Genomic DNA, 15639 nt, shown 5'->3' on the forward strand with positions numbered 1-15639 from the left:
GAAACAAAGGAGCATAATCACCAAGCTTACGGGTCAATAGTTTCGAATCCTCGACTACATATAACCCAACCGTCGAAGAGTCAAATTAAGTAAGAGTTATAGTAGGAGGATAAAAAAATTATCGCTTGTAGTAAATAATATCCACTAGAAAAAAGAAGCCCTTGAAACTTTAAGCAAAAGATAGGATACAATGAACAAAGTTTAAAGCCTTTTTTCCTCCGACAAATGGATAATTTGTCTTAACCATCCCACCAATGATTCCAAATTGATGTTCTTAATCCTATTTCATGATTGCTATAATGAAACAAAGGAGCATAATCGTCAATAATATCAAATCCTCAACACTATATAACCCAACCATCAAAGTAAATAAGAGTTATAGTATGAGGATAAGAAAACTATCACTTGTTGTAGATAATATCCCACTAGAAAAAGGAAGTTCACCCAACCATCAAAGTAAATAAGAGTTATAGTAGGAGGATGAAAAAATTATCACTTCATGTGGATAATATCCCACTCGAAAAAAGCAACCTTCGAGATAAGTTGAAAAGAGTTTAATACTTTTTTTCCCTTTGACAAATGCATAATTTGTCTTAACATCCCACTAATGATTCCAAATTGATCTTTTTAATCCTATTTCATGATTGTTGTAATTAAACAAAGGAGCAAAATCAACAAGCCAATGGGTCAACAGTTTAAAATCTTCAACTACATATAACCCAACCATCAAGTAAATAAGAGTTATAGTAGGAGGATAAGAAAATTATCGCTTGTTGTAGATAATATCCCACTTGAAAAAAGCAACCCTTGAAACCTAAAGCAACAAAATAGGATAAATTTAAAAGAGTTTAATGCTTTTTTTTCCTCCGACAAATGCATAACTTGTCTTAACCATCCCAACAATGATTCCAAATTGATCCTCTTAATCCTATTTAATACATGATTTAACGAAACAGAGTAGCATAATCAACAAGCCAATGGGTCAATAGTTTCAAATCCTCAACTACATACCATCAAGGAAATAAGAGTTATAGTAGGAGGATAAAAAAATCATCGCTTGTTGTAGATAACATCCCACCCAAAAAAAAGCAACTCTTGAAACCTAAAAGCAACGAAATACGATAAATTTCAAGAGTTTAATGCCTTTTTTTCCTCTGATAAATGCATAATTTCTCTAACCTTCCCACCAATAATTCCAAATTGATCCTCTTAATCTTATTTCATGATTGCTTAAACAAAGAAGCATAATCAACAAGCAAATGGGTCAATAGTTTCAAATCCTCAACTACATATAACCCAACCATCAAGTAAATAAGAGTTATAGTAGGAGGATAAGAAAATTATTGCTTGTTGAGATAATATCCCACTCGAAAAAAGCAACTCTTGAAACCTAAAGCAACGAAATAGGATAAATTTAAAAGAGTTTAATGCTTTTTTTCCTACGACAAATGCATAACTTGTCTTAACCATCCCACCAATGATTCCAAATTGATCCTCTTAATCCTATTTCATGATTGCTTTAATGAAACAAAGGAGCATAATCAACAAGCCAATGGGTCAATAGTTTCAAATCCTCAACTACATATAACCATACCATCAAGTAAATAAGAGTTATAGTAGGAGGATAAAAAAATCATCGCTTGTTGTAGATAATATCTCACTCGAAAAAGCAACCCTTGAAACATAAAGCAACAAAATAGGATAAATTGGAAAGAGTTTAATGCTTCTTTGTTCTCCCACAAATGCATAATTTGTCTTAACCATCCCACCAATGATTCCAAATCAATCCTCTTAATCCTATTTCATGATTGCTTTAATGAGACAAATGAGCATAATCAACAAACCAATTGGTCAATAGTTTCAAATCCTCAACTACATATAACCCAACCATCAAGTAAATAAGAGTTATAGTACGAGGATGAGAAAATTATCACTTGTGTTAGATAATATCCCACATTCCCACTTGAAAAAAGCAACCATTGAAACTTAGAGCAAACAAATAGGATAAATTGAAAAGAGTTTGTCTTAACCATCTGATCCTCTTAATCCTATTTCATTATTGTTTTAATGAGACAAATGAGCATAATCAACAAGCTAACTGGTCAATAGTTTCAAATCCTTAACTTTATATAACCCAACCATCAAAGTAAATAAGAGTTGTAGATAATATCCCACTAGAAAAAAAAGCTACCCTTGAAACTTAGAGCAAAGAAATATGATAAATTGAAAAGATCTTAATGTTATTTTTCCTCCCACAAATGCATAGTTTGTCTTAACCATCCCACCAATGATTCCAAATCGATCCTCTTAAACCTCTTTCATGATTGCTTTAATGGAACAAAGGAGCATTAATCAACAAACCAATGGGTCAATAGTTTCAAATCTTCAACTACATATAACCCAACCATCAAGTAAATAAGAGTTATAGTAGGAGGATAAAAAAATTATCGCTTGTTGTAGATAGTATCTCACTCGAAAAAAGCAACCCTTGAAACTTTAAGCAAAGAAATATGATACTTTGAAAAGAGTTTAATGCTGGAAGTTTTATCGAGAACATTAGTCCAACTATGATTCCATCCAATATTCTCAAAACATTAAGTAACAGTTAGCATTTCCACTGAACTATCATGTCATCAATCAAAAAAATAAATAATTTGGGTTTCGTTCTAACAAATCTAGCAGGATGCAAGGGACCACCAAAACGAAAATCCCATATTATCACAATGGGCATGTATAAAGCAATCCAATGTTGCACAGAATCCGACCATGCATGACAAAACAATCATCTAAATTCGAAACAAGATAGTCAACTCCTAGATTTGAAATTGCCAAAAAACTTTAGTGATAAGACACATCAACAGAGAGGATTACGTGCTATAGGATCTTAAAGATACCAAAAATCATTTAAAATTTTCAATAATATAATAGACTGAAACAGTACTATGCGAGCTCTTCCTATTTCAAGAACAACTTTCGAACATACGTTGTGCTTCACGGATTGTTGCTCTACCCCGAATTTAACAGATCATGAGATCGTTTGAAAGAAAGGCGACTCGAAACAAAAGGACGAAAAATCAATCCAGAGAAACTACCGAATAAACCCCACCAACAAGTTTCGCATGTATACACCCTACCGAATTAAACATAAATCCATGAACAAAATCACCATGCATTCAAAGACTATCTATATTCCCATTCGAACTTATAATGAATCGACGAAATTCACGCCAATACGTATCAACAAACGCAACAGTAATAATAGTGAACGGGGAAAAATACCTCCAAAACAGAAGATCGATGATGAGTAAGAGAGGTAAGGCACGGGACACGATATCCCATTTTAGACTACGGAGATTTCAATAATCTTCTCGACTTTTACCCGTTCATAAGAAGAGGAAGAAAGAAAAGGGATGAGACTGGGAGAGAAAGGACCAGAGGAAACCCTAAATCTCATCGCCATGTTTTTTGGTTTTCTTGCATCGCAAGCTCCAACGGTTTTTTCTTTTTTTTCTGGACATTATAACGCTCTCTTTCTTGATTTTCCCTTTTTGCCCCTGCCACTTTTCGCTCACTAACAGAGTTGAAATTTGAAAGTACCCTCACACGCTCCACCTCCACGTCAAAGCCGTTTATTATTCTTTTTTTTTTATTTGTATTTTTTAGAAAAAAAAAAGTCCTTTAATTTTTACTTTTTATTTTTTGTGTTCTTACTTACTGTCGGGGTTCAGCCGTTTAAATCGAAAACATTTTCGAGTTTTCGGGTATATACTTTTTAAATATTACATTACGACATCGTTTATTATGAGTTTTTTTTTTTTTTTAGTACAGGAGATTATTTTCTTTAGTATCCAAAATAAATTTAATTGCTACTTCTTGCAATGAGGGTACATGAGAAAGGGAAGCTTCTTCAAAACTAATTTTCACAGTAAATTTTTACTCTCGTTCGACTTTAGACTTTGTGTAAATATTGCAGTATTTATTTTTTGTTCGGTACATTTATTTACCTTTTTTTTGGTGCATTTATTTGCCAATTTCAACCGAACGAAAACAACATAAAATCTACCCAAATGTACTAATATATATAATTAAACATGACTTAAAATTAGACATTACTTAGAATTAAACTTTGTCACTTTACCATTAAATTGATCTCTCAAACTTACCAATTTGAACAAAAGTTATCCATTAATTTTGTATTGGTCTCTATTTTGTAATTTAAATTTATTTGGTCAAATGTTTAAGGCTGTAATTAATAAAATTTATTTTGATGAAACTGTAAAATTAGGTCAATATTGACACAACCTTTGTTATTTGAAATTGAAATCGTTTCAAAATACTTAATTTGTCTTATTAATTAAATTAACAAATCTCTTCCAATTAAACTATACATATCGAGCATTGTCATATAGTCTCTCGTGAATGTTGTTTGTGTCTATATCCAAAATAATGTAGTATTGTAGATTGATTTTGTTTGTATTGATTTCATGATTGGTTCATCTGTGATGTCTACTAGTTGCCTATTTCTATGAGTAGAAAATAGCGAATACGTAATGACGTTGGTGAGAGGAAATATCATTAGTCACATTAGTTACATTTTGCATTTGCTATCGCTTTTTGGAGTTGAAAACTCGATACGAATACTTTATTTGTCATATATAATTTCATATTCTACTATTTAGATTAACAATTATGATAATTATACGACACAAATATTATGAGATGTATGAAATATATGACTTTCTATCTATCGATCATGTCACATAGATTCGAATCGGACATCCATGATGACCCTTCACTAAGTTATGCAACTTGTTTGTTATCTTAAGAAATATGAATTACTCATTTAAGTTTGTTATATATATTTTATCTTAATTATTTATCAATACATCAATATTAAAAGTCAACAGTAACAAATTATTTTATTTTTCTTGTCAGTAAAATCTCAACAAAAGCAACAAAATATAATTATATTAATTACAATAAATAAATATATTAATTATTTAAATCAAGAGAAACAATTAAAGTAATTTGTTTGAAATTTCACGTCATAAGATTTAAAATTAATATTAATGATTTTGAACTCAAGTTCTTGGTGCCAAAATTTCGTCGAATTGAGTTGGTTAGATCTAGTGAGTTTACAACGTCGATCACTTTGCAGGGTATCTATAGTCAATCAAACTCAACACTGGTGCGATGATTGTCATAACATCATTTGATGTCTAAGTCCATCCATTAGAGTGAATATGGTAGGAGGGCAAGAGATTTAGTCGTTAGAAGTTAGTGTACTTCTCGGAAAAGCTTTTTTCCTCATTTTACGGTGGAAAGATACTTGATGACGTGTATCTCTTGAATCACCGTACAATCGTCTTGTGTGGTAATCGATGGACATTGCAGATTGCTAAACAGTGCAAGGTCCTTCGCCACTATTTGGCATTTGGCTAAAGACCATCGACGTTCTAATACAAACAATTATACTCCTGACTTGACTACATAGGTATTAATCCCTCGTGATTCCTTATGATTAGGTGGATCACAAAGCCTACATGGCCTCACGAGGGTGACCACGTGGCAGGAAAGAGCTTACTCATACGCCAAACTCAGGTAAATCATTTCACAGGAGAAAATTATATATATACAAGAGCCAAGCTAAGATGATTTCTTAACTTGCAATGCAACTAGTTGCGGGAAATAAAAAGAAAAACCTTTGCACAAAAAATAAAATAAAATAAGGGAAAAAAAAGAAGAAACAATAATAATAAAAATAAGAACAATAACCACGTATCAAAATGCTCACCGACTACGCGAAATCAAGTTGAGGTCAAATTTCTCCAGCGAATTGGGAAAAAAAAGCCGGTTCTGTCGCCTCCTTCCCAATACTCCATATCCCTCGAAGCCCTGCTTCCCAATTCATCTTTCCCGGCGGAAGGGTTCGATTTTCTTGGCGAAGATGTTGAGGATTGCGGTTCGAAGGATTTCTTCACTCTCTTCTTCCCATTTTAGACCCACTATTGTCTCTTCCTTGCCCGGTTCTCAGAAGATCATCGATGCCGGCGATTCCGCCACTTCCAATGATTTCACATCCGGCGGCTTCATCAACACCTTCCATTTCGGGCATCACTTTGATCGCAGCTGTAGAGGTTAGAGTTTGCGTCTTATTCCCTGAATTTTTTTGTTTTTCCTGCCCGTAGTCCCTTTTAGGGTTTGTTTTTAATTGGGATGCGATACCTTTCGTTTAATTACGCTGTTCGAAAGGTCAATCCTTATTCAGTATCTGACTTGCAGTTCCGTCACTTGCTTGTGTTGCTTAATCGTGTATACCCATAGATGGGTATCGGTATTCAGCTTTATTGATCTGCTGTTCGGTTGAATTGATCAGGTTGAATCATGTTTCTGATATTAATTTGTCATTGTGAAAACAATGTGAAGGCGGGAAAGTTGTTTGCGGGTTGTAGTTTTGGGGCATATTACTTGGCCGAAGCAACATCGTTTCTTTTCGAAGTCTTTAACTTGTTATTTCCATCATGTTTGCATACTGGGTTATCATTCATTCATGTGAAAATGTGAAAAGTTATTTACAGGCTGTATTTTTGCAGTAAGCAATACAACGATATCTCTTCGCCGACGCAATCCCTTCTTCGTTTATTTCTGAATCTCCCACCGTTCCTTTCCAAAAAATTTAACTTTATTTCTGGTGGTTTTACATTATTATCACCCAAAACTATATGCCGTTATTCATATCATATATAGCTGAGACTTGTACCTCTCTCCGCCTCTTTTGAAATTATTTATTTTTTCGATTGGTTGTATTGCTTTGGTGGAGATACATCTTGAACTGAGACATTGATGTTACGAATGGTACAAGGTTTTGGTATAATTTGATTTGGTTGCTCTGTCTTGATTTACTTGTTCTCCTCATTTATTTATTTATGATTCTTCCCTTTTCTTTGCATTGAGATGTATGATCTACAGATCAGTGGCCCATTCTAGAAGTTTAAGTGCGAGAGTTATATTTCTTTCTTTTCTAATGGAGGTTAAAATTATTCAGTTTAAGGTTTTCCGATTACTGTACTGATATAATTCAGTGACCTAATTCATTTTAAATAGTCACCAAATCTTGATCAACGGATGTTATACAGCAGCAGTGATTGGGGTATACTTCATTTTTGTTTAGTAGAGTTGTTATTTTCCGTACTAATAGAGTTCAGTGCACTAATTCACTTTAAACTCTTGCAAAATCTTGATCAACGGATGTTATGCAGCAGCAGTGATTTGGGGGCAGTTCATTGTTGTTGATAGAGTATAGTTGTTATCTACAAAGATTAAGCAATTGTCTTTTCCATTTGGGTTGTTTCTTTTTTGTTTCTGTCCCAAAGAAAAAAACAATACAAATAAGCCTTGAATATTTGAGAATTTAGACACCTAAAAAGAGGCATTGGCCATAAACACCTAAAATGAGGCATTTCAATAGTCCAGGCCCTTATTTGCCATATAGTAGAATAGAACGATGGGAAGAAAATAGATGAAAGTTTGCTCTCCGAGAACAAGTGATTCAAGGTATGTTGTTGCTGTTCTAGATAGACAGAGACTCGAGACTCAGTAGGGAGAAAATAGAAGAGTTGACAGCTATTAAAAAGAAGAAATGAAATCAGCTCTAACAATAGGAGTTTCTCTAGGTCTGATTGGGGAGAGCTTAAACGTAATCCTAGCTTTTAGTCACCCTAATTATCCCAATTCTAAAGGCTTCTCTTATTTCTTGAGCCAAATGTTCCATAAGTTGCAAAGGGTGGCTCACCAGTGGGTCCCCCTTGTCCTAAAATAGTGGATTGTTTAACACCTCCTTCATCATTGAGCTCCTTGTCCTGAAATAGCGGGTTGTATGGTACCTCTTTCACCATCCGACAATATGATCTGTAATGATAACGAGACAAAGTCCTCTCCCAGAAACTTAGTTATTACTAAAGTAGTTGAAACATGTTTGTCCATTCTGTAAAGATGGATTTGTTGAGGCAGCAGATGGGTGTGTGGCTGAGAAGGATTTGGGGAGCCGTTGCTTTGGGGGGATCGAGCTTAGGGCCAAGTCTCTTTGCTCTTTAATGTCTGTCTTATCAGAGCAGCATCGCCTCCGCCATCTTGAGAAACTTAGTTATTACCATCGAAGTTAAAAATCATCTCCTTATCTTCCCAACATGGAAGAGCCTCTAACCTTTCCCTATCCTTATCTAGAATGGGATGCCAATCTAAACCCTTCACAAACCTAGAGAAAACAGAAAGGGGATTGAAGAAAGTGGAGGAAGACAAGTTTTCCCCCTTAATTGCTCTGTCCGCACTCCCTTAAAAGAGACTCAGTGGCGTTATTATTTCTTTCAAAGCTTGCAACTTCATGGGAGGACGAATTATTACAATCTCCCTCTCTCACATGACCCACGACCCATTTGACCTTAGAAAAACAGATATTCTCCCTTCCAACTAACTCAAACTCCCCTTACCCCTGTACCTTTTACTTGAATCATTGAATGGAATAATGAAGAAATGATCATACTCCTAGAAAAATTGCACCCTGTAATCTGTTATCCATAAAGAAAAGATAATTGTTTATGAAGCTTCGAACTTACTGCACAGAAAGATGTCAAGACTTTAATGCTATTCATAGGTCATGATGACTGAACTCATTCAAACTTAACATAGTAAATCATTAAATTTCGTACCAATAATATGGCAACATAAATTCGTGTAAGAATAATTCATAATGATTCTTATTTTGCTACCTTGAGAGCCAATCTTTGTACATATTGAAATTACACGAATAAGAAACAACCAATTCATATCAAATTTTATTAAGATGCTCAAACTACTCAAATCACACCATTTTCAAATGTGGTAACTACTGTTGTCTCGTATTCACTATTGCAATTATGAATGGCCATTGTGACCGAATTTTTTGGTTCTGGACATTTATTCTTATCTCTTTTTTATGCACGTAGCTACTTGTGCTGTTGTACTTCTAAGTTCAAATTGTTGTTGACTTTTGATAATCAAATATTATAGTAAATCAGTATCTGCTCTTTATGCATGTAACTGATTACAAAGTTCTACTCCCTAACTTTGTATGGAAGTAACCAACAGAAATATTGGCCAGGAATTTGTTAGCACTCTGGAAACAGTTTAGATGCCTGCTTTTAACTTTTTCCCTGGAAAATGTGTACTGGCATGTTATAATTGGTTTTGTATTTGTTACTAGTTAAGCAGAAAAATGGCTTTGAAACTGAATGGTTTAAACTCCGACTTTAGCAATTGTTTAAATGGTTTAGATGATTTTATGATTTTTATAGAAATGACTCTTCGCCAGGTTTTGCTTCTGATGCATTGACTTCATCGAAGGAAAAAAACTTAGTTCCAGATGTTCCTGCAACTGTAGCAGCGGTTAAGAATCCTACTTCAAAGATAGTCTATGACGAGTACAATCATGAGCGATTTCCTCCCGGTGACCCCAGCAAGCGTGCATTTGCTTATTTTGTGTTGACAGGTGGTCGGTTTGTGTATGCTTCTTTGATTCGTCTCCTTGTCCTCAAGTTTGTTCTTAGCATGTCAGCCAGTAAGGATGTTCTTGCCCTGGCCTCACTCGAGGTTGACCTCTCAAGCATCGAGCCTGGTTCCACTGTGACGGTTAAGTGGCGTGGAAAGCCCGTCTTCATCAGGCGACGAACTGAGGACGATATTAATTTAGCAAATAGTGTGGACGTTGGATCTCTTCGTGACCCACAGCAGGACGGCGAGAGAGTTAAGGATCCAGAATGGCTCATCGTAATTGGCGTCTGCACACATCTCGGTTGCATTCCCTTGCCAAATGCTGGAGATTATGGTGGGTGGTTTTGCCCATGCCATGGTTCCCATTACGATATCTCTGGTAGGATCCGCAAAGGGCCAGCGCCCTACAACCTTGAGGTACCCACTTACACCTTTTTGGACGAGAACAAGCTGTTGATTGGTTAAGAAACCGAGCTCGTTTTTCTGGGTTTGTAGTTGGAACCATCAATGATAATGTCGAAGATTTGTTGCAGACATATGTTTTTTTTCACTCGATTCCTTTGAGTTAATCTTGATGTAATGAGAACTCTGTAACTGTGGTATCTTGGTGCATGAATGGATCTTGAATAAGTTAACTGAATGAGTGAATAATACTACGAAGGAAAATGAAAAATGAACATTTTGGTGTGGTGGACAAGACATGCACATTCATATTTGATTTCTACTGGGCGGCTTCTTCTTGCCCTGTATGTGGAAGAAGTATCAATGTAGTGAGATTTTGTAATATTTGGTAGTATATTGCTAGTTGAAGTGGAAAATGGTTTTTTTTTTTTCAAATATATATGTATATATATTCTTGAGTGTTTCAGCTAGCTGGTGGTTTGAATTCATTCCTTCTTATTTTCCTTGTTATTTATATTGGTACTTAATATTATTATTTTTTAGGGATCATTGGTACTTATTGACTACTAGGTCAATTCACAATGGTTGATTTAAATATGGTTTTCTGTGTAGAATTTATGGAATTGGAATTAATAATAGAATAGGACTTAGTAGTTCAACCTATGGTGGTCACCATTTCTTGACAATCAATTGTAGTATAGCTAGATGGTTGTTTTGTGAGAATAATCAATTTAAAAATTATAATGATAGATTAAAACACTTGTAAATGATAGAAATTATGTGGGTAGACACAAGATTAAAAGTAAATATAAAAAACTTATATTCAAGTTAGGGTTGAATTATACAAAATATCCATAACATATGTGGCTAGTTTCAAATTTTCACCCTCAAATTTTTTTTAATTTGTTTCTATTAACCCTTTAACAGCAATATCTGTTAAAACGTACAACACATGAACACAAGCAAGATTGAAAACTAACTACAGGTATTAGTGCTATTTTGTATTATTTATTTGGTATTGATTTGGACCATAATATACCTATTTGATTTTACCATTTGTCCCTTCGTTTTGAAAGTTTAAATATAATTAAAAATTGTAGTTAGGGTCTTTTACTTTTTGCAACAAATTAAAAGATGGAAGAATATATATAAAAGATATAATTATAAAAAATATTTAAATAAGTTTAAAATTATTATTATTATTATTAAAGATATTTTATTGATATATATTTTTTTAAATTGTCAATTGTTTGGATACTGTGGAAATATCGATTCACCATTTACAGTTCGTATCAATGCTGTGCAAATTTAATACCCTAATTTTTTTTGAAACAAAAATTTAATGCCCTAAATTTTTTTTTAGGATAATTTAATACCCTAAGTGAAACTAGATTAAGTGCATTTTGTATAATTTTGCAATAAAATGAAAAGAAAAAAAATGTTCCACGCCTTAAGCAAAAAGGGACCGGGGGTCAAAATTCTGTAAGCTTCATATACCTTCGAATTCTGTCGCCTCCTCCTCCCTCTGAATTCTCAACACACCTCGAAGCTCCGATTCCCAAAACATTTTTCACGACGGAAGCTTTCGATTTGTAGACGAAGATGTTGAGGATTGCGGCTCGAAGGCTCTCTTCACTCTCTTCTTCCCATTTTAGGCCCACTCTCGCTTCTTCCTTCTCCGGTTCTCAGAAGATCGCTGATTCCGCTGATTCCGTCCCTTCCAATGATTTCAGATCCGTCGCCTCCTTCAACACCTTCCCTTTCGGTCTTCACTTTGATCGTAATTGCAGAGGTTAGAGTCACTTTTTTTTTTGTCCTGAGCTTTTGTCGTTCTTGCCCCCAGTTGATTTATGGTGTCTTTTAGGGTTTGTTTTTGTCGATATGTGACGCGTTTTCGTGAAATCTATTGTTGAAGTAAATAAATAAATATGGATTTTTATTAAACAAAATGTTGAATCTAATCTTACCAGATTCAAATTCGAAGACTGGCTTGTTTATGGTGATTGATGTATAACTTCATTGAATCGTCTATTTTGGATCAGCTTTTGCATATTAGTTTCTCGTTTTGAAAATAATTTCAAAATGTGATAGTTATTACTGTTACGTCGGGGCGTTTTAACGATGTCACTTTACCGAAGCAATTGTTTCTTCTTCGTTCATTTCTTAATCTTCCACTGTTTTATTTTCAGACTTTAGCTTTATTTTTTGTCGTTTATGTTATAATCACTGAAAACTATACGATATTATTCATCTACTTTGTTGCTGATTCTTCTAGTACAGAAGTTTTGGCGTGAGTGAGGTTATATCTCATCCTTTCTAAAGGAGATTAAAATTATTCAGTTTAGCGTTTCCCATAGTTCCTGTGCTTAGAAAGTTATGTATTGTTTCTTTTAAAAACTCACCAATATCAATATGGAATCCCCATCAACAGATTATTTGTTGGGCGTTGAGGTATAGTTTATTGTTGTTGAAAGAGTATAGTTCTGGCAGATTATAGCTTTTTCCTCCTTTTCGGGATAGAGAATGTCTGTTGTGGGATGTTTTGCTTGAGAGGAATAGCAGATTCTAGAGGGGGTTGAGAGGCCTTGGGAGAAAGTTTGGGATATTATTACATTTAATTCCTTCAAGTGGTGTCGGCATCAAAGATTTTTTGTAATTATCAGTTAAGAGTTGTTCTTTTGGATTGAAGATCCTTTCTATAGGCAGGTCTTCTTTTGTCAAGCTTGTTTTTTTGTATGGCATTTGTTTTTTCTTTCATTTCATCATTTCATCTTAATAAAAGTGCGAGTATAATTGTTATCTACTATGTTTAAGCCCTTGTATTTTTCTTTCTTTTTATTATTATTATAAGAAATAAGAGATTTTGTATTCACAAAAAAGAACAGCCTAGGGGGCAGGAGGTGGGAGGAATCCCTTCCAAGGGAGCAAACAAGATTTAGCTTGCAGTATTTTATATTTTTATATCAGAATATTTTTAATGAATTAGTTTGAGATTAAGTATAAGAAGGTATGAGGATAATTGATCCTCTTACTTGAATGAAACAATGAAGTATTAGATTTAGAATAAGAAAAAATCAAACCGTGCCCCTAGAAAAACTGCATCATGCCATTTCTTATGCAAAAGGAAAAAATAATCCTTTATGAAATAACTTCAAAGTTTCTACTTTTTTTTTGAACAAGAAACAAACTTTTCATTGATTTAATGAAAAGGAACAGAAAATTGTTCAATGATACAAACCTCCGAAGTAGTGAGAAAATAAACAAAACGGAAAACAGAACAACAAACTAAGCAAAAAGAACAAAAGCTAAGGGGGAGTTATAAAAACCTCCCAATTAGAACAAATCATACTCAGAGAGTAATTAACAAAAACATTGGAAAGAGCACACCATTGGGAAGCCTTAAACTTTGCTAGGAGGATCTCGACGTTTCCTCTTGAAAAGCCTCTGATTTCTCTCGAACCAAATATCAGACAACACAGCTTTGACTCCATTACACCAAAGAAGACCCGCCTTTGACGCGAGACACAGGCCAATCAACAGAGAATGAACGTTCTTTGCGACTTCGAAATCAAAAACTCAAGAAACCTCAAAGATCTCGAAGAAAAGCCTCCAGCAAGTAGTCGAAAAAGAGCACCGAAAGAACATATGTTGCTGGAACTCACAAGACTTTCCAGACAGAGAGCAAATGGAAGGAAAAAACACCATAGAAGGGTTTTTCTTTTGAAGAATATCCACTGTATTAACTTTGACAAAGAGGAGAATCCAAGTAAAGACATTTCTACTTTAAAAGATTGGAAAACTTTAATCCTATTCCTTGGGCCCTGAAGATGAATTTACTTAAACTAACGTAGACAATCCTTAAATTTGCTCCAAAAATCAGGCAACATAAATTGAGAAAGATCAATTTCATGATGCTTTTATTATCTTGTGAGCTGACCTTTTAAGCCCCTGTAATATACATTGAAACCACTTGTTTAAGTAATACAACAACTAATTCAGATCAAAATTTTTTAAGATGCTTATGCCAATGTGGAACTGCTTATCAGTTGTTTTGTATACAATCTTGCAAAATTGACTGGCCATTATGGCTGACCTTTTTGGTTATGGATGGTTTTGCAGATCCTCCTTTATTCACAACTAGTTTTACAATCAAATGTTATAGTAAATTCTCCTCTATGTACTTGTACATTACTAATTATGGAGTTTTACTTCCTATCTCTGTATGAAAGTTGACAATGTTAGAAATAGTGGCAAGAAATCTATTAACACACTGGAAATGGTTTTGTATCTGATGCTTATTAAACAAAAAATTGCAATTATATCGTTCTTTATCAATTACCGATTGATAACCACTTGGTTTTAGCTTTTAGCTTTTGAAAATTAATCTTATAAATATTAATTCCACCTAGCACTTTCTTTGTTTTGTTTTATACTTTTCAAAAATGTTTTCAAAATTTAAGTGAAAACTAAAAAGAGTAGTTTTAAAAAGCTTTAATTTTGTTTTTGTACTTCCACCTCGACCCTCTGCCTCTAGGCTGTTTTTCTGCCTTTTTTGGGCTCCTCTTCTTTTTGAATGAAATATTATTGTTTCTTATATAAAAAAAAAAGTAATTTGGCTGAAGATTTCAAAGGTTTCTTTAAGGAAGGTAAAAAATATAGTACAGAAATTGTGAGAAAAAAGTACCATTTTTTAAATTAAAAAACTACAAAATCTTGTGCATTCTGTCCAGATGATTGATTAGGTGATTGCTTTTCAATTTTGATTTGTGATTAAACACCTTATGCATGATTATTTCTTTCCACCATGGCGTGGTTTCATGATTTTATGGAAATGACTCTCTGTTAGGTTTTGCTTCTGATGCATTCACCTCAACGAAGGAGGACAGCTTAATTATGGATATTCCTGCAACTGTAGCAGCTGTTAAGAACCCTTCTTCAAAGATAGTCTATGACGACTACAATCACGAGCGATTTCCTCCGGGTGATCCTAGCAAGCGTGCATTTGCTTATTTTGTCTTGTCAGGTGGTCGGTTTGTCTATGCTTCCTTGATTCGTCTCCTTGTTCTCAAGTTTGTTCTTAGCATGTCAGCCAGTAAGGATGTTCTTGCCCTGGCCTCGCTCGAGGTTGACCTCTCAAGCATCGAGCCTGGTTCCACCGTGACTGTCAAGTGGCGTGGAAAGCCAGTTTTCATCAGGCGACGAACTGAGGACGATATTAACTTAGCAAATAGCGTGGACATTGGATCTCTTCGTGACCCACAGCAGGATGAAGAAAGAGTTAAGAATCCAGAATGGCTTATCGTGATTGGCGTCTGCACACATCTCGGTTGCATCCCCTTGCCAAATGCTGGAGACTATGGTGGGTGGTTTTGCCCCTGCCATGGTTCTCATTACGATGTTTCTGGTAGGATCCGCAAAGGGCCAGCACCCTACAATTTGGAGGTACCCACCTACACCTTTTTGGAGGACAACAAGCTTTTGATCGGTTAAGAAACCAAGCTCTTCTTTTCGAGGTAATACAGAGGTCCGAGCGACCCCCAATTTTTATTTAAAAGCAGATAAATGGCAAAGAATCTGTTTGCAGACCTGTTTTGTTTCTTTTCTCCTCAAATTCCTTTGAAATCTTTATGCAATGAGAACACTGTAACTGTCATTGCTTGGTGCATGAATGAATCTGAATAATTTGACTGAATGAGTGAAAGGTATAGATTA

The 15639-nt window shown here is 34.6% G+C and overlaps 2 protein-coding genes across 2 annotated transcripts; both read left to right on the forward strand.

Moving 5' to 3' along the window:
* Positions 1-5782: 5782 nt before the first annotated feature.
* LOC111011937 (cytochrome b-c1 complex subunit Rieske-4, mitochondrial) lies at positions 5783-10202 on the forward strand. Its single transcript, XM_022285938.2, has 2 exons — positions 5783-6137; positions 9347-10202. Exons 1-2 carry the CDS (start codon positions 5948-5950, stop codon positions 9988-9990), a joined length of 834 nt encoding a protein of 277 aa, XP_022141630.1. The 5' UTR covers positions 5783-5947; the 3' UTR covers positions 9991-10202.
* A 1179-nt stretch (positions 10203-11381) lies between these two features.
* On the forward strand, positions 11382-15619 carry LOC111011857 (cytochrome b-c1 complex subunit Rieske-4, mitochondrial-like). Its single transcript, XM_022285782.2, has 2 exons — positions 11382-11719; positions 14774-15619. The coding sequence occupies exons 1-2, from the start codon at positions 11530-11532 to the stop codon at positions 15415-15417; spliced, it is 834 nt and encodes a 277-aa protein (XP_022141474.1). The 5' UTR covers positions 11382-11529; the 3' UTR covers positions 15418-15619.
* Positions 15620-15639: the final 20 nt, after the last annotated feature.

The sequence above is a fragment of the Momordica charantia genome (assembly GCF_013281855.1).
Source record: "Momordica charantia cultivar OHB3-1 chromosome 4 unlocalized genomic scaffold, Mcharantia_2.0 BLBB01000004.1, whole genome shotgun sequence".
NCBI classification, from domain to species: domain Eukaryota; kingdom Viridiplantae; phylum Streptophyta; class Magnoliopsida; order Cucurbitales; family Cucurbitaceae; genus Momordica; species Momordica charantia.